Raw genomic sequence first — 23,100 nt, 5'->3', positions numbered from 1 at the left:
GGCATTTCTGTGTGGAGTTTGCATGTTCTCCCCGTGTTGGTGTGGGTTTCTTCCAGATGCTCTGGTTTCCCCCACAGTCCAAACACATGCGCTATAGGGGAACTGGATGAATTGAATTGGCCGTAGTGTATAAGTGTGTGTGTGAATGAGTGAGTGTTTCCCAGTACTGGCTTGCAGCCAGTAGGCCATTTACTGTGCAAAACATATGCTGGAACAGTTGGTGGTTCATTCAGCTGTGGTGACCTCTGAAATAGAGACTAAGCTGAATGAAAATGAATGAATGAAGAGCAAGAGGTATTACATATTAAAATACACAGAGAAAATATGAAAAATACACAAATATAAATGTTTTTTTGCTTTGTTTTGTGATTTTTCTAAAAGATTTACATATAATTTGTGGTCATTTATAAAATGGGAAAGATTGGTTCACATTGAGCAGTTTTTCTTATGTATATGCTATTTTTCCAATAACATAAACCAATATAAAATATGTTGTCCTTTACAATTCAAGTTCTCATTACCAGAATAAAATAAAACATAAAATAAGGCGTGTCTGCCTAAATGTTGGCAGTTTTCCGACGCTCCCTAAGGTTTCTCCCATATAAGGGCCGCCGTTTAGAGACCGTCTATAAATTGCGCTCCCGCGGCAAGAACGCGCACTCACTCGCACAGGGTCAAACGCCGAGACTGACACCAAGCCGACTCGCCCTCAGGTAATAACGCTGTAAACGCACTCATTTACTGGATCTGTGTATTTTACGTTAAAGTTTACCCCGTGTTTTCTTTCGTGGTGTTAACCGGACGCGGCCACGACAACTTTTGAAGTGAATTGAATTCGACTTGCTTCCTGAATGAAATCGCTGATCTGAGATCAGTTGCACTAACCGACACCGCGCTTTAGCCTGCTGAAACTGAATGCGAATTCTGATTTGAGATCTGACAAACTTGAGCTCTATGTAGTTTCATTATGAGCAAGTTTGCAGTCGGTGAGGCGTTCTCTGGAGAATACATTTGAAGACTCTGTCGAACTCAATCAGATTAAAGTCTTACATCGTCAACGTTTCTGAGGTAAACCGAATGACCTTCACACTTCCGGTGGAACCGTCACAGATTGTGAAACATTAGTAGCTGCTTTGCGTCGCAAAGTTTCGTATTTAGTCGCAAATTTAGATTTATACTTAATATTTGTGTATCGAAATATGTATTTTGTCTTTTAAATGCAACGTGTGCACGATTGTCAGTGATTTTAATATACAACTGAAAAAAAAAACATTAAAGAAGTTAGTTTAGACCTAATTCAGGCTAAAGTCCGTGGTTATTTCGTCATAATGTGGTTATTTAATAACCGATTGTTGCGTCATGTGAACGCGCATGTATAGAGCTGTATTTGTTTCAGGGTCACGCGCCCCACGTTCATGTGCGTGATAAGATGTGCTGTGCATTGATTGCTGATTGATTTGTTTTATCTAGCCGATAAAGTGGGAAAGTGCTCGTCGAAATATTAAAGTTGAAATGTCACTGTTAGATCAAGTTTAAAGATATTAGTGTCTTGGGGAAAACATTGACATTTCGAATAGGAACTTTGCTTGAGCATTGTCTAAACTTTGAGATGAGTGAAGTTTAGTGACCCTTAAAGATGGTCTGCTTTAAGTTTCTCTCAGAGAAAAAGCACATGTGGTGTTTGCATTGCTCATCTGCCACTGTTAATGTCAAAAGTTGTACAAATATTTAGCATCTAATTGAATTGGAGCATCTGATGCAGATTATTAATGAACAGCGCAGAGCTGAATCGGTGTCCTGTTCAAGGTTTTCTATAAATGTTCATGTGTGAACTCTTAGTGTCATGCAAAGGTCAATGTTGAATACAAAGGTCAGAGTTCAGCAGGCTTTATAAAGGTCATATAGAGGTATGACAGGGATTTTACACACACACACACACACACACGCACACACGCACGCACACGCGCACACACACACACACACACACACACACACACACACACACACACACACACACACACACACACACACACACACACACACACACACACACACACACACACACACACACACACACACACACACACACACACACACACACACATTCTTCCAAGGTCTTCAGTGTGTTCTGCTGTAGCCCCTCTATTAATAGCATCGAAACCTCATACTGTATCTGGATCAGACAGCTGAAGTCTGTATATACAGTATTGAGGTGTCTCTGCAGATTTACTGTGACCTTTTTAATAATTTATTTTTTATTGTTTTGATCAGTAATCTATCCTATCTTTCTAAACTCCCCCCAGATATGTTCAAACCTGGTCACTGTCTGTTTGTGCCTTTTTTTTCTCAGTCCCCTCCCCATTTTCAGTCATTTTTATTTATTTATTTTTATTTTTTGCCTTTATTTTCCTCTTTCTGTCTTCTTTCTTGCGTATTTGAGTTGTGGTTCTAGACCAGAGTAACTGGGGGGCCAGACAGGGGCCACTTGTATTTTAGGGGGCACGCTTTAACGTACATCACAAACTAAAATTATTCGAAGTGATTTTTTTTTCCTCATGCATCACTCTGCAGTCTTCATAAACATAATTAAATAACTAGCACTCATAATCTTCCATGTTAATTTATTTGACAAGTAACTTTGTGTTGTAGTAGGATAACACATTTCTAACATTCGTGTACATCAAGGCATATTTTTGCACCTGTAAACTTAACTTAAAAGTCAATTTTTGTTTGCCCTCCCATTTAATTCAATATAATATTTCCCAAGAGATCTTTAACAAACCAAGATTTTCACAGTATTTTCTAATGAAGCAAAAATAATTATTTTGAGTCATAATAAATAATAAATTAGTTTATTTCTTGAATAAAAAATTTAAAAAAAAATAAAAATTTAAGGTCAGTATTATTAGCCTCCTTAAGGAATATTTATTACTGTGTTTTTTTTAGATTGTCTACACAACAAACCAGATATACAATAACTTAACTAATTATTCCAACTTTCCTAGTTTCCTAGTTCCTAGTCTTGAAGCTTCCCCTACTACTTTTTCCAATAGGGCGACACGGTGGCCCAGTGGCTAGCACTGTTGCCTCACAGCAAGAACACCGCTGGTCCAACCTCCTATCGGGCTGGTTGGTGTTTCTGTGTGGAGTTTACATGTTCTCCCCGTGTTCGCGTGGGTTTCCCCCGGGTTCCCCAGTTTCCTCCCACCATCCAAAAACAAACCATAGCCAATCGACTAAACCAAATTATCCCCAAAAACAACTCTAGTTTACACTTCTCACGCGGCGACAAGCAGGGGAGTTCTCGAGACCTACCTGAGCTCGAACTCCCCTCTGGCCCTTCTAACAGGAGGGAGCCCCGGGCTCGAGGATATTACGAGCTCAGGCCTCTCTCTCGGAACAGCATGCCAAATACGCTTTATTGATTATCAGCTAAGTGTGAACTCTTGAAACGGTTTAAAAATGTGTTGTAAATCATGTGTTGAAGACTCGTGCTGTCACTACTGAAATAAGAAATGAATGAAGGCAAAACTAAAAGCTTGTTGACACAGGGGCACCCCCCTAATTACTTCTATGGGGTTCAGCTTCATATCATTCACATCACACGATTAGACCTAATCCATATATTCATGATCTCTTAAGTGAAATAGCTTTTATATCATTTCAATATAAAATAAACTTCCCATTTCTGATCAGAGTGACCTCAAACAGCTGATGGTTTCAGAACACAGATGAAGGCTGCTGATGTTTAATTGTGTTTGTGAATGCTGTTTCTAACAGGATGTCCATTAGTAAGATTCACGCTCGTGAGATCCTCGACTCCAGAGGAAACCCCACCGTTGAGGTCGACCTTTACACTACTAAAGGTACACTCGCACACCTGGTTGAATCCTGTCCATCTAATAATCTCTTGATTATGATAATGGAAAAAGCTGCTGCTTGACACCCTGCACTTCGATAAATCAAAGTTTTTATTTGAGTATTTTTCTTGCTGTGTTTAGGCCGTTTCCGAGCTGCTGTTCCTAGCGGTGCTTCCACTGGAGTTCATGAGGCTCTGGAGCTCCGTGATGGAGACAAAACACGCTACCTGGGAAAAGGTACATGAGGACACACACACACAAGTTCAAGTTGTCTTTTTGGTTATAGTAATATCAATACATAGTCAAAGTAGTAAGATTCAATAAATGAGTTGCAAAAACAGACCTCTAATAATAATTATAACTTTTAAACAGTGTAAAAGTGGCACAGGCAAACCAATTCAATGGATTAACCATTTTAGCCATACTGATGTCTAAAACATGTCATGTAAATTAGGTCAAGGTAATAGGTTGACAAAGTTACAAAACAGACTCTCTAATTGCTTATAAATAAATCTACATTTTACTTTATAATATTTCTATCATAATTTTATGTAAATCTAAATATGTAAACAAGTTTAATGGGTTAACCATTTCTTATAGTGTGTGTGTATATTGTGCATGAACAGGGACTCTTATAATCTGTGTGTGTTTTAAGGTACCCAGAAGGCTGTGGACCATGTGAACAAGGACATCGCTCCTAAACTCATTGAGAAGGTGAGATGGAGATCATAGTGACTGCATGTCAAGTACTAGAGCAGGGGTCTTAAACTGGCGGGGGGTCATTTCAGTTACTGACAATTGATAGGAGGGCCGTTTTAACATTCAAGCTCAATGAAGTGGAAACCTGACGTAATTGCTGCATCTTAGGACAACAGACATGACGTGTATATTTTTAAGCATTACCTGTCACCAGCACGTTTATGGTGTTACACATCAGCTGTTGAAATGTATCTGGTTGTGTGTATAGCCAAGTATTAGACATGCACTTGGTCATTCTTTCACACAGTATATGCAGTTAAAACTCTCCAGCTTTTTGTTTCTTGTTATAGATATTGAAGGGGGAGTTTAAATTGCCATGAAAATACTACAAATAGTAGGCATAATAATTATTCTGTCCCAACCAATTGTATTGTGCAATAGCATAAGGACAGCACAAAGCAGATTGGGTAACTTGAGTAACTTTGCTGGCAATTGTTCTTAATTTTTTTTTTTTTTTTTTGTTTTTTGTAAAACCACAACAAAAATGGAGAGAATGTACATATTCACTTTTACTTTAACAAGTTTAATTCAACTAGCAGTAACATTTTACAAGTGTACATGGGCTTTATGCAAGTCTAAATAAGTATATGGGGAAGGTCTATTAAATGAGGCTAGTTGAATCCAATATTAGCAAAATTATCATATTTACACCCAGCATAACATGCAAGCCATGATGAAGTATTTGTACAACAAAATACAGGCTTTTTAATTTTTTTTTAATAAAATTGGTTATCAAACAACCCTTGAATATTTACAAAAATAGAGCTTTAGTAAAATAGAGCACTTGCGGACGTATTTTAATGTTTAAATCAGCCACAGAATTAAAATGCATGTGTGTTACACTCTGCAGGACGCTGAGAGAAAATGAAAGTGAAACCAATCTGAGCGCAGTACTTTAAATGTTCACAAGTGGCTAGACGCGACTGCACAACAATGGTAGTGGCTCAAAAAATATGTTTTGGTGGGCCGGATCTCGCTATTTTTACTTCAGTTGCGGAGAAGGAGGGCAAGCTGCAAATGGCCTGTGGGACTGCAGTTCGAGACCACTGTACGAGAGAAGCCGCAATGAACTGGATCTCTGCTCTCTATATTTCTTGCATCACATTGACATTTGAAAATTCACATTTTCTTTTGTGAAGTTTATTACGAGAGCATAAGATGTACTCCTTGCTTGAGCCATATAGTTTGACCTAACTTGTTGTGGTGTGGGTATTGTTTTAAATGGTGCATAAGACTGAGTGCCACAGTCTGGTCCAAAATTAATAACAGATCATTAAGATCCAAAAAAAAACATCTGAATGGCATTAAATATGAAAAGAACATAATTTTATTATCAAATTGTTAAAATATATTACAAAAACATAAGGCATGATTTGTATAACGGGGCATAGTTTGATTGTTGCATGATTCATTTAGAAATTTAAATGTACAAAAGCTGCTTGTTTCTGAAAGAAATTGATCAGGAACAGACAGCGTCTACCTTTTTAAAGCAGTGGTCTCAAACTCGATTCCTGGAGGGCTGCAGCTCTGCATGATTTAGCTCCAACCACCTCCAACTCGCATGTTTATAGTCTCTAGTAGTCTTGAACACCTTGATTATTTGGATCAGCTGTGTTTGATTAGGGTTGGAGCAAATCTGTGTAGTTGCGGCCCTCCAGGAATTGAGTTTGAAACTTGTTTTAAAGTGACTTGTCACCCAAGAGTGGACCAACTTGTTGAACGCGAGACAAGATGCACTAACTGTTGGGAGGGGAAAAGCAGCCATTGCAGTCCATAGTATTTGTGTATTATGGATGCCAATGGTGGTTCCAGCATTCTTCAGAATATCTTCACTAGTCTTCAGACTCAAACAGGTTTGCACCAAGTGGAGGATGATGACCGTTTCTGTTTTTGGGTGAACTGTAGCTTTAATACACTAGATGGTTTATCTGCTTTAACCTCGTCGTCTCATCTTTGTCTCTGAACAGAAGTTCAGTGTCGTTGAGCAGGAGAAGATCGACAAGTTCATGCTGGAGCTCGACGGCACTGAGAACAAATGTAAGTCACACTCATACACCACTATTTGTGTAAATATCAACACATGCTTTACTTCTGTATTGTTATTGTAACTTTAATTATACGCTACATTTCTGAGATGCACTTATTATATGAAACCTTTTATTTTTACATCTAAATTGAGATAGATTTTTGTAATGTTGTTTTCCCCCACTATATTACATAAGAATTCTCTCTTAATGGGTTGGGTTTGACCATGTCTGTAGATATTTCCTGCAATGCGAAGTTTGAAATAATAAAGGCTAGGAAAAAGACTGTTCAACTAACTCCAGGATTTTGAAGGGATTGCTGTGGAAAAATACTAATTTATTTTTTAATTTTGATTAGAGCCAATTAGCAAATCCCTGAGGGCACTGATATCAGACCCCCTAGTTTTTTGTAATTCGCATATCAATAAAAAGTTGCACGTTTTTTGTTCCTGCAAAATTCTTAAACTCTATGGTTTGGAATTTTTGCTTTTTTTTTTTTTTTTTTTTTTTATTTTTTATTTTTTTTTTTATATTATCAAATTAGATTTATTTCACTTTGCAATGAATTTTACATGACTTCGAGATGAGATGTAGACATCTTGTCTATATCAGGGTGACTGCCACTAGACCGGACCGAATCGAAGGATGGTTTTGCTTTACATGTGTGGCTGGTATTATGATGAGTGTTAAATCAATAAATGATTTCGTAATAAATGAACTTTCCCTGCACTTAACAAGAGACAGTGCTTCCATACCCTTGAAGAGTTTTACGGCAATCTGTCCTTCAGGTGCATTACGGTAGGGGGAAGCTCTAACGCATGTCCTATGTATGACATTGTCACATGCTCTGGGGAGTGAAATCTGAGCAGTAATACAACCTTCCTTTGGCTTAATCCCTACTGTTTTAAATCAGTTTTAGATCTTGTCTTGACAAGAGACCAAACTAAAGCTTTATTTTTATGACTTTTGTCATAGTTTTAGATTGCACACCTAGTAGGCTACCTAATATGGTGTGCGTGTGTATAGATGGATGGATGGATGGATAGATGGATGGATGGATAGATTTATTACAAAATTCTGGGAATTACCACCACAAAAGCAGTCAATTTTAATAGAAAAATCACAAAATTGTGAAAAACTAAGGGGTCTGTTATATGTAAATCTACATCAGGGGTGTCAGCCCTACAGTTTCCAACCCTTTAACACACTTGCCTGTAGATTTCAAGCAAGCTTAAAGGACTCAATTGATACAATCTGGTGTGTTGAATTAGAGTTGGAACTAAAGTGTGCAGAGCTGCGGCCCTCTAGGACCGGAGTTTGACACCTCTAATATACATGTATATGCCTGTATAGATGTAGTATTTTGATGGTGTGTGTGTTTTCAGCTCAGTTTGGTGCGAACGCTATCCTGGGCGTGAGTCTGGCTGTGTGTAAAGCCGGCGCCGCAGAGAAGGGTGTTCCTCTGTACAGACACATCGCTGACCTGGCCGGAAACAAAGACGTGATCCTGCCCGTGCCTGTATGTGACACTACACATCTTTCCATCTGTCGTCTGGATTCCTGTCTTTCTGTCCTTTCATTAGGCTGTCTATCCTTCTCTCTATCCAACTTTCCATGTTTCTCTCTGTCAGTTTGACTGTTCTTCTCTCCATTCATCACTCGATTTGTCCTCTACGTCCATTGGTCCTTCATCTTTTTCAATCTGTCAATTTTTTTTTCTCCTTTCCATCACTATCCATCCTTCTCTCTTCTGTCCATTTGACTGACTGTCTTTCCATCCATACTTTTCTCCGTCTGTCCATTTGACTCCTATCAAGGTCTTTCCAATGGTCTTTTGGTGCTTCTCCCCATCTGTTCATTCGTCTGTCCATGTATCCCTCTATCCTTTTTTTTCAATGGTTTTTCTGTCCTACACTTCATCCTTCTCTGCATCCGTCCATGTGTCTGTCTATCTCTGTTAATCTGTCTTTCAAATGGTATTTTCGTCCTTCTCTCCATCTATCTTTGTCCTTTTTCTCCGTACCTATCTGTCCTTTAAATCTCTCCTTTTTATTTCCTTTCCATCCCTCATCTGTCAGTTTTCTCTCCATTCTTTCTGTCTTTATACATCGGTTCATCCTTTATCATGTTTCTTAAGTCCTTTTTAAATGTGATCATTAGTGGCTCTCTTGTCTTGTTCATCTATCCATCTGTATGTCCTTCTGTTGGTTTATCCTCCATCTCTCTCTCTCTCTCTCTCTCTCTCTCTCTCTCTCTCTCTCTCCCCTGCAGGCCTTTAATGTGATCAACGGCGGTTCTCACGCTGGTAATAAGCTGGCCATGCAGGAGTTCATGATCCTGCCTGTGGGTGCTCAGAACTTCCACGAGGCCATGCGTATCGGCGCTGAGGTTTACCACAACCTGAAGAACGTCATCAAGGCCAAATACGGCAAAGATGCCACTAATGTAGGAGACGAGGGTGGCTTTGCTCCCAACATCCTGGAGAACAATGAGGGTACGCTTGTGTTAACGCTCCAGTTAATTTCATTTTTTAAATATTCCCCAAATGATGTTTAATGGAGTGAAGGAATTTTTCCACAGTATTTCCTATAATATTTTTTCTTCTGGTGAAAGTCTTTGTTTTATTTCGGCTAGAATAAAAGCAGTTTTTAATTAAGACATTGAGGTCAATATTATTAGCCTCTTTAAGCTATATTAGTTTTGGATAGTCTGCAGAACGAACCACTGTTATACAATGACTTTCCTAATTACCCTAATTACCCTAGTTAAGCCTTTTAAATGTCACTTTAAGCTGTATAGAAGTGTCTTGAAGAATATCTAGTCTAATATTATTTACTGTCATCAGTTATTAGAGATGAGTTATTAAAACTGTTATGATTAGAAATGTGATGAAGAAATCTGCTCTCTGTTAAACAGAAATTGGGGAAAAGATAAACAGGGGGGGCTAATAATCCAACTGTATATTTAAGACTGTAGTTATCATGCTCTGTTTGAGCCAGGCTTTAAATTATATAGTGGTTAAAGGATAGTGTAATTCACAGCACAACTATAAACGTACAGTGGATTTATCAACACTTTCAGCAGGATTTTTCCCAGCTGATGAACAAAACGCTGACAGTAGATGAGAGCGCTGCAACAACGAATTGATTAAATCGATTACTAAAAGCGCTGGCAACAAATTTCAGAATCTATTCTAGTGAACGCACTCTGCCTCTCTCACGCACTGATGCCAGCAGAGCTCTGTGCATCATTTACAGGACAGAGCAAAAAAAAAAAAAGCAGAGGTAACGATAGAGGAGCACCCGGAGGAAACCCACGCGAACGCAGGGAGAACATGCAAACTCCACACAGAAACACCTACTGACCCAGCCGAGGCTCGAACCAGCGACCTTTTTTCTATGAGGCGACAGCACTACCTACTTTATTATTATTATTATTATTATTATTACAGCTCAGGGATGTTCAAAGACAACGTTGTGCACTATCTAAAGATTTTAGTTCTGTGTTTGAATAAAGGGTTGGAAATTAATGCTGGTTTTTTTTTTTTGTTTTTTTTTTCCCTTTTTTTTTTTTTTTTATTTATTTATTTTTTTTTTAAAGATTTCATTGAGAGAAATAATGGACCGATTAACTGATTTTATTAAAATAATCGTTAGTTGCAGCCCTATCAGAATCCTGTGGAAAAATCTAAGCACAATTTAAACATGCAGATGACCCTGTGGAGAAGCACACTGATGATCGTGTGTTTTTTATTATTTTTTTTTTTATTATTATTATTTTTTTAAATAAATAATATTATAAATATTAATTTTTTAATATATTTTTTATATAAAAAAAAAAAGATGATCATGCAGTTATTTCCTGAAAAAATAGTAATTTAAATAAATAGATGGAAATCCTGAAAGTCACGCTGGCAAATTGAAGTCAAAAAATAAAAGTAGCACACGAATCCAGCGCTAGTTTCAATGCGTTTGTTAAATGTCAAAACTGAAACTGTTTTTTCAGTGTCTCTTTTAGATCTACAAAGCACATGGATGTAATGTGTACAATTCATATAGGTTTGAAGTCTAAATTATTCATCGTCTTGTGAAATATCTGAAAGAATTAATTGCACAAGTGATGTTTAACTATTATTGTTTTTATATTTTTATTAGCTATTGTCTTTATACAAGTTAGGTTAATTAGGCAGGTCATTGGACGAGTGTTTTGTTTTTAAAATAATTTAAGGGGGCTAATAATATTGACCACAGCTCATTACTTTTTTTTTTTTTTTTTTTTCTATTATTATTTTTATTATTGTCCCCAGTCAAACAAATTTTCCAGAAGAAATATAATAGGAAATGCATTAAACTTTTGTTTTAACCATTTTAATCTTTAATGGTCCGCTTTGTGTGTTGTGCAGCTCTGGAGCTGTTGAAGTCTGCCATTGAGAAGGCTGGATATCCAGATAAGATCATCATCGGCATGGACGTGGCAGCATCAGAGTTCTTTAAGAGTGGGAAATACGATCTGGACTTTAAATCTCCAGATGATCCAAAGCGTCACATCACTGGAGAACAGCTGGGAGATCTGTACAAGAGCTTCATCAAGAACTACCCAGGTACACACGCACACACAAATGAAACGCTTGCTCACTTGTATACTCGCAAACACACATACACTTAGATGTACACTTATACAAACTCAAACACGCACACATATACACACACACACTTGTATTCGCACATTCTTATAAGTGTACACAAACATAAGCCCACACACGCAACATTACTCTTACACTCATACACACACACACACACACACACACACACACACGCGCGCACAAACTCTTATACAAATGCTCCTTAGCTTGCACTTACACACACACACACACACACACACACACACACACACACACACACACACACACACACACACACACACACACACACACTCTTATATACATACTCTTACATGGACATGCGCAAGCACTCTGTGTACACCTAAGAGTGTGTATAACTTGTACACACTTACTTTTAGATTCATAAACACATGTACGTGTGCACTCCATTGTGTTCACATACACCCATTCGCTCACTCGTAAACGCATACTTTTATGCGTGCACAAACACTCTTACACATGCACACACTTGCATACACACACCCTTATACAATCACACAGACTCGCTTTTACACTTATGCATGTGCACACAGACGTGCACATATTAATGTATACACACATTTTCAAATGGACACACACATATGCACAACCCATTCACTCTTATATCCACACACTAATATGCACAAACAGACTTGCTCTTACAAACGTACTCATTGATTTGCATGCACACACTCTTGTAAGTGCACACACTAATACACCCAAACAGACTTGCTCTTATACACGCATGTACATGCTTATACGGCCACACACTTACACGCACAGATCTGTTTGCCCGCTCTGTGTTTCTCCAGTCCAGTCCATTGAGGATCCGTTTGACCAGGATGATTGGGAGAACTGGAGCAAGTTCACTGGTTCTGTGGACATTCAGGTGGTGGGAGATGATCTGACCGTCACAAACCCCAAACGCATCCAGCAGGCCTGCGAGAAGAAGGCCTGCAACTGCCTGCTGCTGAAGGTCAACCAGATCGGCTCCGTCACAGAGTCCATACAGGCGTGAGTACACAGACACGTGTATTAACTTTTATATGGAGAAAACAAATGTGCGCGTGCATTTTTAAAATTTATTTATTTTTATTACCCTCGCCCACATTTATTTTTCCAAATTCAAGTTCAATATTATAATTTGATTTCTTTTTTTTTAATTTTATTTATTTATTTTTTATTTTAATTAATATACATTTTTAAAAATGTGTATATTATTTTTCCTTTTATTTATTTTTTTTATTATTTTTTTTTTTTTACGTTTTGTTATTTATTTTAATTTTTTTATTAAATGAATACTTAATCTTTATTTATTTGATTTTATTTAGTTAACATTTTATTTTAATAAAAATAATTATAAATTTATTTTAATATCTTTAATTCAGTTTTTTTTACTTTTTTATAATTTTTTTTTTTTTTTTAATTTAACTTATAAATTTAAAAAAATGTTAAATTTATTCATTTTTATGTATTTGATATTTAATTTAGTGTTAAATTTTATTTTAATAATTTAAAAAGATATATATTTTAAAATTAATCTAATTTTTTTATTTTTGTGTGAATTTTATTTATTTTAAATGTATTAAATTAATTTATTTTTATTTATTTATTCAGAAGTTATCTTGAGCAGTTTAAATATTTTAGCTTGATGAAATTGGATTTTGTTCTCTTATTTTATAATTTATATAAAATGTGGTTATTTGTCATGTATAAAAAGGTAATTTTGTGTATTTGAGTTTATTTTCAGGTGTACAGTTTAAATGAAATATTGGAAATTGTGATTAGTCCTTCATTAGTTTGATAAGAGCCTCCTGGTGAAGCTGCATCACAGGGCCCATGTTGGTGATGTTCTTGATTAATGATGACTGTTTGTTTGTGTAGCTGTAAGCTGGCGCAGTCTAACGGCTGGGGTGTGATGGTCAGCCATCGCTCTGGTGAGACCGAGGACACGTTCATCGCTGATCTGGTGGTGGGACTCTGCACAGGACAGGTAAACATCCACTGCTTTACTTCTGCTGCTCTGTTAGTGAGTCTCATCTAATGCTGCTTCTGCTCCTGTGATCAGATTAAGACCGGCGCCCCCTGTAGGTCAGAGCGACTGGCCAAATACAACCAGCTCATGAGGTCAGTCCTGATGTCAAACACTCGCACACACCCCTCACTTAAAACCATATGTTCTGATGTGAACCGATGCGCTTTTAAAGACATTTCATTAAGATTCTCCATTTTATAACCAGTATATTGTAAATAAAATATTACTAGACTCAAACAGAAACTGAGCATGTAAAATAATCCATAGATTTGAGTCCATCGTTCAATCTTTTTTATTTTATTTTTAATCTCTTTTTATTATTTAATATATATCAATATTATTATTTAATATTGAATATGCAGATGTTTAAATTTCAAATTGTATTGTACATAATTTAAGTTATATTTTCTTTATTTTAGTGGATTCAATTTGAGACCTGCTGTAGTTAATCAAACAAGTGGTTCTAAATGAATGTTAATAATATTTGTTGTTGTTGTTGTTGTTGTTATTATTATTTTTATTTTCTATTATTATTATTATCATTTTTTTTTGTCAGCTCTTCCACCATCATTTTTATTTTTTTTTTTTGTGAATTCTGCATAGAAATAGCAAAGTCCAGATTCATTGTTGCCCTGGATATAACCAATCTCCACACACCAACAGTTTAATCACAGTACAGTAGATCTGTGCAGCTCAATCTCACGTGTGTGTGTGTGTGCAGGATCGAGGAGGAGCTCGGCGACAAGGCCAAGTTTGCAGGAAAAGACTTCCGTCACCCCAAACTCTAGAGAACCAGCTTCCTTCAGTGTCGCAGCAGATCACGTGTGCGTTTTTGGAAAAAATAAATAAAACTAAAAAAGTGAAAGAAAATGAAGCGTTTGTGCTGTAATTATCAATGCATAGAGATTATAAAACAAACCTTTTATATTAAGTGCATTGTTGAATTATGTAATTTAGTCAAAAGCATTTTAAACTCCTCCGGTTTAATGTTTTATGAATATTCTTAGATGTTTAAAATCCTTTACATGAGCAAGAAAATGAAGCTATTTATAACTTATTTTATTTATTTATTTATTAAGCTTCAATTCACCTTTATTTATATAGCGCTTTTACAATGTAGATTGATCTTTTGAGAAGCTGCTTTGACACATGGTAAATATGAACAGTGTAGTTCAGTTTGTAGTGTTTAAGTTCAGTTCAGTTGAGTTCAGTTCAGTGTGGTTTAATAATCACTACTGAGAGTCCAAATACTGAAGAGCAAATCCAACGATGCGCAGCTCTACAGATCCTGAACCATGCAAGCCAGTGGCGACAGCGGCGACAGTTGATTTTTGAAGTTGATTCTATTTAAAGGGATGGGGATAGTTCACCAAACCAAATTTTGATTTAGTCTTATGCTGTGTTCACACCAGACGCGGAAGAGGTGTTAAACGCGAGTGATTTACATGCTAAGTCAATGCAAAGGAACGACTGGACCTCCTGCGGTGCGAATAACGCAAGTGGCGTGAGTTTTGCGCGTTTTTTTTAACGTTCCAAAACTTCAGCGGACATTTGCGCCGCATCAACCAGTCAGGAGCTTTCTCTTGTAGGGGCGTGATTATGACGTAGCGCCTGTTGTTGGTGTCCCGGGGAAAAATCCTCCTGCTGACACCAACAGTTCATCAAACTGTGCTCTGCTCAGTCAGCAGCATCACTGAAAGCTTCCATCCAGGTTAAGTAACCGGAGGAGTTTGAGCTCACAGAGCTGGTGCACCTCAGAAAGAATCTACTGGACTCAGACACTGCTCCAAACGAATCTACGCTGTTTTTAGCCTTCCTAATTTGACTCGTGAATGAAGCAAGTAAACTCAATGTTCACGGGTCTATTTAATCCTAGTTCACACTACAGGATTAAGCCTGATTTGAGCCCGATTTGGAAGTTAACGTGCTCGCTGACAGATCGGGCTGTGATCAGGAAGAAATCTGCTGGTGCACAGCACTTGCCAGTCTTTGTGTGAACTACTGAACAACTCTTCAAAGAGGCTCGCTGAAGCGTCGTCGACACCTTGCAGACTGAAATCAAATAACTAATGCTGAATATTCCAGTGCAGTCGGCCAACTCGACCCCACGTGCGGTCAGATGTAGTGGCTAGCTGCAGCCAATGAGAGAGCGTATCCGCATAAGCCGTGTGCTCAGGAGCTCAACAGGAACGTCTGTGATTGGCTAGAATGGGCTTCAATGCATTCTTCATTCTGCGTTAACACTGATGAGAGTCGGCTATATTAACAGGGGAACTATAATTCTGTAACAATTGGAATTACCATACTGCTCATTCTGAACGTTCTCATATAAAACGTCATATTTACATTCAAAGCTTCTATTGAGATATTAAATTAAGCTCTGAATGTCTGTCGTCATATTTGACGTTTTACAATTTACATCATGAAATTCACAATCCACATGAAAAACAGTAGCCATCTGAAAATGCAGCATTGTGCAATTATTTAGCAAACATTTAATTTTAACGTGGTGAACTAGTCTGTTGAACCGTTTCAAGCCATTAAATCTTTGAAAGAGCTTGAAATAGTTTGTCAACTTTGCGATTTCAGTTCAAAGCAAGCTGGACTGTTGTAGTTGGTCTTGCAGTACATGCACTGATTAAATAATGACATGTGACTGGCAAATGTTAGTGTTACTTTTTGAAATGTGAGATATACATATATGTGAGATATACTAGTATACAGTTTAACAACCTATTTAATATATATATATAACTTTAGTTTTGATTTTCAACACTCGCTGCGTGCCGACATCTCTGCATAAAAGGCTGTTACTTCAGTTTCACAGCACATGAGTGGCGCGTATTTTATCGATGTGCAACCGGGATTCATACCAGGAGCAGCGCGTATGGAATAAAATCACTGTCATAAATATTTTGTGCGTAAATAAAATTCACGCATCCGTAATTATAAAATCGTAAAGGAAAACGAAGCGTACTCGTAATTTTACGAGGGTACAATTTCAAGATCTAGAACAGACACGGATACGACAATTTCTTTGTCTGTATACGACTGATAATTTTACGTTTGGTGTACTTTACACACACGAATTACAGTTTCACCACAGACACGAAGTCTTGATTAAGAGTACGAATCAAACAGCGACACTCCACTGTCAAAATTACGTCACCGCTGTCACAGCCATTAATAAACAAGCGAGAGTCATCGATCACAACAGCGTGTCTGCTGGACACTCGAGCTCCACACACACCGTCTCAGGTAAGATTTCTGTTATTCCCTCTTTGAGAAATGTCCGTCATGAGCTGTAATAAAGGTTGAGACTTAATGAGGTCCAATTTCACTGTGTTTCTGATCCAATCATCAGATGTCATGTTATAGTTAAGTGATTCACTGAGAAACTCTGCGCTCGCTGCCTGTAACGTTAACTGACATTATGCTAGCTCTCTATCCTCGGCCCGTTCTTAATTTTGATTCTGTAAAATGTCCAAGAAACACAGCGAAATAGGACCTCATTAAGTCTCAACCTTTATTACAGCTCATGATGGACATTTCTCAAAGAGGGAATAACAGAAATCTTATCTGAGACGGTGTGTGTGGAGCTCGAGTGTCCAGCAGGGGCGCCGTTGTGATCGATGACTCTTGCTTATTAATGCCTGTGGAAGCGGTGATGTAATTTTGACAGTGGAGTGTCGCTGTTTGATTCGTACTCGTAATCAGGACTTCGTGTCCGTGGTGAAACTGTAATTCGTGTGTGTAAAGTACACCAAACGTAAAATTATCAGTCGTATACAAACAGACGAAAAAAATGTATCTGTGTCTGTTCTAATCGCAGATCTTGAAATTGTACCTTTGTAAAATTACGAGTACGCTTCGTTTTACTTTAAGATTTTATAATTACGGATGCGTGAATTTTATTTACGCAAAAAATATTTATGACAGTGATTTTATTCCATAAGCGCGGGAATGGTTCTCTATGCGCATGCGTCAGTTTGCTTTCACCCGTGTTGTTTGTTGCACATAGAGTAAAAAGCGTGTGCATGGAAAAGATGGCAAATGTTGAAGACCCCTAACGTCTTTGTTCTGTGATTACTCCAAGTAAATATATGCATAAAGTAAATCGTATCTCAAAAGCTTTTTAGGCACATTTTTTTTGCACTGTCACCCCTTTCCGCCTCCAGTAAGATGCCGCCCTGGGCGATTGCCCATGCCTAGGGCCAGATGGAATCTGCGGACGTTTTTTCTATTTCTGTGGAGAATTCTGGTAAAAATCTGCGGATTTGTGCGGTATTGTTTTGGGAGTATCATAACTAAAACCTTAATATATGAAATAAAAATAATATCTTTTAAACTTATAAAGTATAAAATGCAAATCCAATTAGATGCACATTATTCGTAAACAAAGCAAGTCTCAAAGACAGAAAGTATTACTTTACACACTGCATTGAACATAAATCATAGGAACATTTCATATTAGTCAATATTACTGTAATTAATTTACAAACTGAATAAATATAGATTTACACACATTTACTTATAAACAATTACAAACATGTAAGTAAGCAATTAACGATGGGCTAAAAATTGGAGGACATCTGCGGAAAATCTGTGGAATTCTGCGCGCGTAGATTCAGTGTGGGCCTGCCGATGCCTAATTTCGCCTGTTAAACTCGCTCATTTGCATACCCTTGAGTCACATTCTATAGCATCCAATCAAAACCGCTGTGTGTAATTAAGCCCCGCCCTGCAGTAATTATTTTAAAATAAATCTTCTCATCCAAATGGACATCAGAAGTGGACGGAAAGATCGGATGCTGCTTCCTAACTCGAATATCTGCAGTGAAACAATGCCAGTGACGCTAAAAGGGAATAATGTTCAACTGTTTCTTTAAAAGCGGACTCCGGCGCGCGCGCACACGCTCCTGACGTCAGAGCAGAAGGAACGCGCGGTTTTGGCGCTCAGTGCGTTTGTTGCCTGGCGACGCTCATCAGGCCGAAAGACTTTCAGCACAGCTTCCAGAAACAAGTGTGTGTCAAATTAGTGTGTGTGTGTGTGTGTGTGTCAAATTAGTGTGTGTGTCAAATTAGTGAGTGTGATGTAGTGTCAGGGGTCAAAGCTCAGACTGTGGTTTGTAAGTTTGGCAGGTGTTTTGCGTCAGACGGACTGTAGTGAACAGATGAAGGCCTCAGATCATCCATCACTCGACGCTCCACACACACACACACACACACACACACGCACACACACACACACACACTGAGGTAAAACATTTCTGACTATAGCCAATAATACAGGCCTGAAGGACATTTTATAAATTAGACATTGTGATATTTTGTTTTGCTGTACCACAATTTCACCAGACTCCGTTCAGTTAAGGTAATGTTTATTTGTGTAGTGCTTTTCATAATTGTTTACAAGCAGCTTTACAAAATGTGCATATAGGAAAAGTTAAGGTTATTAGCAGGGCTATACAAAACCTGCGGACATTTTTTACTATTTTTGAGCAGAATTTTGTTACAAATCTTCGGATTTATGTAGGGCTGCTCGATTATTTTGGTCATAATTTCAATCACGATTATTCAAAACGATTATCAGTTGAGGTCAAAATTATTATTTTTTGTTTTATGTTTAACAGAGGAATTTTTCACAATATTTCCTATAATTTTTCCTCTGGAGAAAGCCCAATAATATCCAGCTGCAGGCCTGCAGAACCACACACGATTCAGGTACACGCAATCCAACACGCACGATCTAGCCAAACCATATATGGTTACGGCGGATGTTAATGTTATTAACGTGTTCTCGGACATCGTCATCGATATATTTTGATATATATGGTTAATAAATATTGCACACAATAAACAATAGTGTTTACTATTTCACAAATATTGCGATCTAGATCAGTCCTTATTATCTGACAGAGTCAATATAGCAGATACTCGTTTGCTGAAAGATCTAAATTGGACTGGTTTAATTTACATAATGGAATCATTTATAATGAAGGAAATGATAGCAAGTTAATATGGGCAATAATACATCTTTAAATGTAATAAAAATGTATATATGTATAGCATATATTACTATTTAACTCAAGTGATTTAATAGTATTTATTTACTTAATTTTCTAATAACTTTGTTATAATGATTTCCCACATTAAATACTATTGTATTTATAGTATGCAATATATTGTTTTTAAACCATAAAGTACTGGTAATTTGTTGTAATTATAGTTGCAATTAAATTAGCAATACAAACAAATTAACTGTTAATAATTAATTGGGAAAAATATATATAAACTAACAGTTGCTACAGTTTAGCTAAATACAATAGTTTATAATCAGTTTATTTCTATATTATATATTGTTTAAATGATTAACTATAGCCATTAATTTTAATGTGACACAATATTGTTTGCTTTTATATTTTACAACAAAGCTAAGTATGATATTAGGATCCTAAGTTAGTTTATTACACTTAATCCTACAATTAGACGGTCTATTATGTTTTCTTTGTGTATGTGGACACGTGAATAAAGTCATAAGTGTTTAACCAATTATTTTATTTACATAATTTGAGTTCAGAAACTGCAGAGATGTTAAAATGATCGTTACGATATAATAATAATGACTGAAATGGGAAACAAAATTTGTGAAATTCAATAGGTGGTGATAATGCTAAGGAGTTAGTTAGTTACCATATATGATTTGCCTAAATCGCGTGTGCTAGATTGTGTGTGCCTGAAACGTGTGTGGTTCTGCGGGTCTGCAGCTGGATATATCTCAGAGAAAGGCTTATTTGTTTTATTTCGGCTTAAGCAGTTTATATTTTTGATAGTCTGCGGAAGAAACTACTGATATACAATGACTTGCCTAATTAAGCCTTTAAATGTCACTTTAAACTGAATACTAGTGTCTTGAAGAATATCTAGTCAAATATGATTTACAGTCATCACAGCAAAGATAACAGAATTCAGTTATTAGAGATGAGTTATTAAAACTATTATGATTAAAAATGGGTTGATAATAAATCTCGCCATTAAACAGAAATTGGGGGGGAAAGGGTCGCTAATAATTCAGGAGGGCTAATAATTCTGACTTTAACTGTATATATAGTTATTTTCCTCCCTGTAAATAAGGAAAGGGAAATAAATACAATAGATTAAAAATATGAAACAAACTGAGCTTTAAGCCTCTTCACTGTAAGACTTCAGCTACAAAAGTCCTTCAGTCAAGAGCAGTGAGGGATTTTCTCCTTTTGTTGATTAATGAGAAAGGCGGCAGCAGGAATATTGCGCACTGTCACTTTAAGAGCAGTGCAGCACTGATAAATGGTTTCTCTTTCACATGTCTTTTGATTCTCAACTCGTTTGTTTATTACACAAATGAGGGTTAATATGAATATTCACTAAACATTCTGGCACAAATGTGTTTATTGCACCTGTTACATGTGGACAGTTTGTTCGTTGATTCGATAAGGTTGTGTTAATGGGACATCATAAGCCGGAAGAAAAGGAGTCAGACCTGTTTTTGAACACTTACAGCCTTGGCTATATTTGAATTTTGGCTATATTTTTATTTTAATTTAATTTCTTTTTGAAACTAATTTCATTTGGGTTTTTTTTTTTTTGTAGTTATCTACAGAATAAACAAGACTGAATATTAGAGGTGAAAAGTGCATGCATTCAGGGCCAAAACAAAACCACGACCACATGTATTGTCAAATTTCGGCTACTTTAGTCATTATGATTACTGTTTATTTATTTATTTGTGAAATTGGCATGGGTTGAATAAAAATTTTACTTGAGCATATAGCAGCAGCCAATAGCATAACATCGTAATTTTACCCGCAGTGCTAATGTAAGAAGTCGTTACGCAAATACTATCCGCTCCACTCCAAATTCACACACGTATACTGTACTATATTTCATTTATAACACAGCAAACTTGACATCGCAGACAGATCATTTTTAAAACCAAAATGCAAAAAGTTTTGCCTAATAGGAATTTAAAAGTAAAAGCAAACCTCATCCCGCAGCCCTGTTTATAATAGCCTAGAAGGTCGTGAAATTCAAAAGCAGAAGCGAAAAACTTGTGAACATGCTTTCAAAGCAGGCGCCTTCGGTGTTCATCGTGCTCGAGAATGAGCATATGAGTCGACTCCCCATCCCAGTCACTGGCCTTAGAAACACATGCACAAACCTGAGAAGTTATGTTGTGTACTTGCAGGATCTGTCAAATGTTTTACAAGACCTGGAATCCTGTTTTAGACTACATCAGAGGCTTACCCTGTTCTGTTGATATAAAGAAAAGAAACAAATACTAATGATGTTGTCTGCGGAACTTAGGTTGAAGCAAACCAAGAGTTTCATATAATATACAATGATGGGTTCTATTGACCTTATTCTTCGATGCGGAAGTGCGCTCGTTTTTGCGATTGTTTTAGAACTTCCGATTCAGCTGCCTATGGGAGAAATGACTAGGAATAATAAACGGCAGAAGTGTTTGCATGACAATACACACAAAGTAGAATAATATAATCAGAAAATATCAGTTTGCAACACCAAGCAGCAGAACCAGCTGTTTTAACGTCTAAAAATGAATGGAAGTGAAAGAGACCAGAAGTCTCGAGCCAAAATGATTCCCACTTGCGCCCACTGAAAAAAGTGTTGCATGCAAAACTGTTGCAAACAATTTATTTGTGTTGAATTTAAACAAATAAATTTAATTGAGCAATGTTCAACTTAATTTGTTTGTTTAAATTCAACACAAATAAATTGTTTACAACCACTTCACATAAAAAAATGAGTAAATCCAATGAATCATCTTTGAATCATTTTTTGAATAAGGTGAATAAGGACATCTTAAAACAAATCAACACAGAGAATTGAAGACAGTATTTAAAGATTTTAAATTAATATCAGAAGTATTGTTAGAAATAATATCAGCATAATCAATAATAGGAAAAATTAATTGAGATCAATTTTTTTCTTACTTTAAATGAAAACAATTAATAGAACGATAAAGAGAACCTAAACACCGATATGACTTATTAATTATAAATCAATATGGGGTTTAAAGGACAGCCAAAGGCCTAGATATTTAAATTCATCAGCATTGGACAACTGTGACCCATCATCAAATCTAATATTTATGTCTACCGAATGAAACCGCTGAGATTTTTTTAAAAACACCGTACTTCAAGACTTCTTTTTATTTAGTATAAGTTTGTTTTTATTGAACCATTCTTAAATTAAAGTAAAATCTAACCAAGTTATGATGTGTACTTGCAGGATCTCTCAAATCTTTTTACAAGACCTGGAATCCTGTTTTAGACTACATCAGAGGCTTACCCTGTTCTGTTGACATCAGCTCTATTACACAGTAAACTGCTGGAAAGAGGAATATTGACTCCATCTATGTATTTTTTCATCCATCCATTTCATTTTTGTTTAACTTTTGTTTACTAATTTTTCTGTAGCCTAGCTCAGGTTTTTTATTTGTTTTCTGTTTTTCAGAGGATTTATTTGTTTTTAATTAATGCATTTTATTTTATTTTGAGGTGATCATTGGTAAATAAGAAAACTAAGTAGGGCTGGGCGATTTGGCCTGAATTCAAAATCTCGATTAATTGAACATTTTAACATTTACGAAACTAAGTTTGGTCCAGTAAATATGCTCATATATTAGTCAGAGATGTTTAAATGTACGGTGCTTTAATTGATTTTTAAAATAATTGAAGGAAACACACACTACTATCTAAGATTACTTATTGAACATCAATGCTA

At 36.5% G+C, this 23,100-nt stretch overlaps 1 protein-coding gene across 1 annotated transcript; it reads left to right on the top strand.

The window, feature by feature from the left end:
- Positions 1–616: 616 nt before the first annotated feature.
- On the top strand, positions 617–14,187 carry eno3 (enolase 3, (beta, muscle)). The gene is made up of 12 exons (XM_056448892.1): positions 617–713; positions 3,781–3,866; positions 4,002–4,097; positions 4,516–4,574; positions 6,587–6,656; positions 8,029–8,162; positions 8,915–9,137; positions 11,046–11,243; positions 12,095–12,296; positions 13,167–13,275; positions 13,351–13,409; positions 14,039–14,187. Exons 2-12 carry the CDS (start codon positions 3,782–3,784, stop codon positions 14,103–14,105), a joined length of 1,302 nt encoding a protein of 433 aa, XP_056304867.1. The 5' UTR covers positions 617–713; position 3,781; the 3' UTR covers positions 14,106–14,187.
- The last annotated feature ends 8,913 nt before the right edge of the window (positions 14,188–23,100 follow it).

The sequence above is a fragment of the Danio aesculapii genome, chromosome 23, assembly GCF_903798145.1.
Source record: "Danio aesculapii chromosome 23, fDanAes4.1, whole genome shotgun sequence".
Lineage (NCBI taxonomy): Eukaryota > Metazoa > Chordata > Actinopteri > Cypriniformes > Danionidae > Danio > Danio aesculapii.
This window is presented reverse-complemented; position numbering and strand designations above follow the sequence as displayed.

Coding starts and splice junctions, on each gene's coding strand:
- eno3 (XM_056448892.1), top strand. CDS start 3,782: ATGTCCATTAGTAAGATTCACGCTCGTGAGATCCTCGACTCCAGAGGA. Junction 11,244..12,094: donor CTTCATCAAGAACTACCCAG/GTACACACGCAC, acceptor GTGTTTCTCCAG/TCCAGTCCATTGAGGATCCG. Junction 13,410..14,038: donor AAATACAACCAGCTCATGAG/GTCAGTCCTGAT, acceptor GTGTGTGTGCAG/GATCGAGGAGGAGCTCGGCG.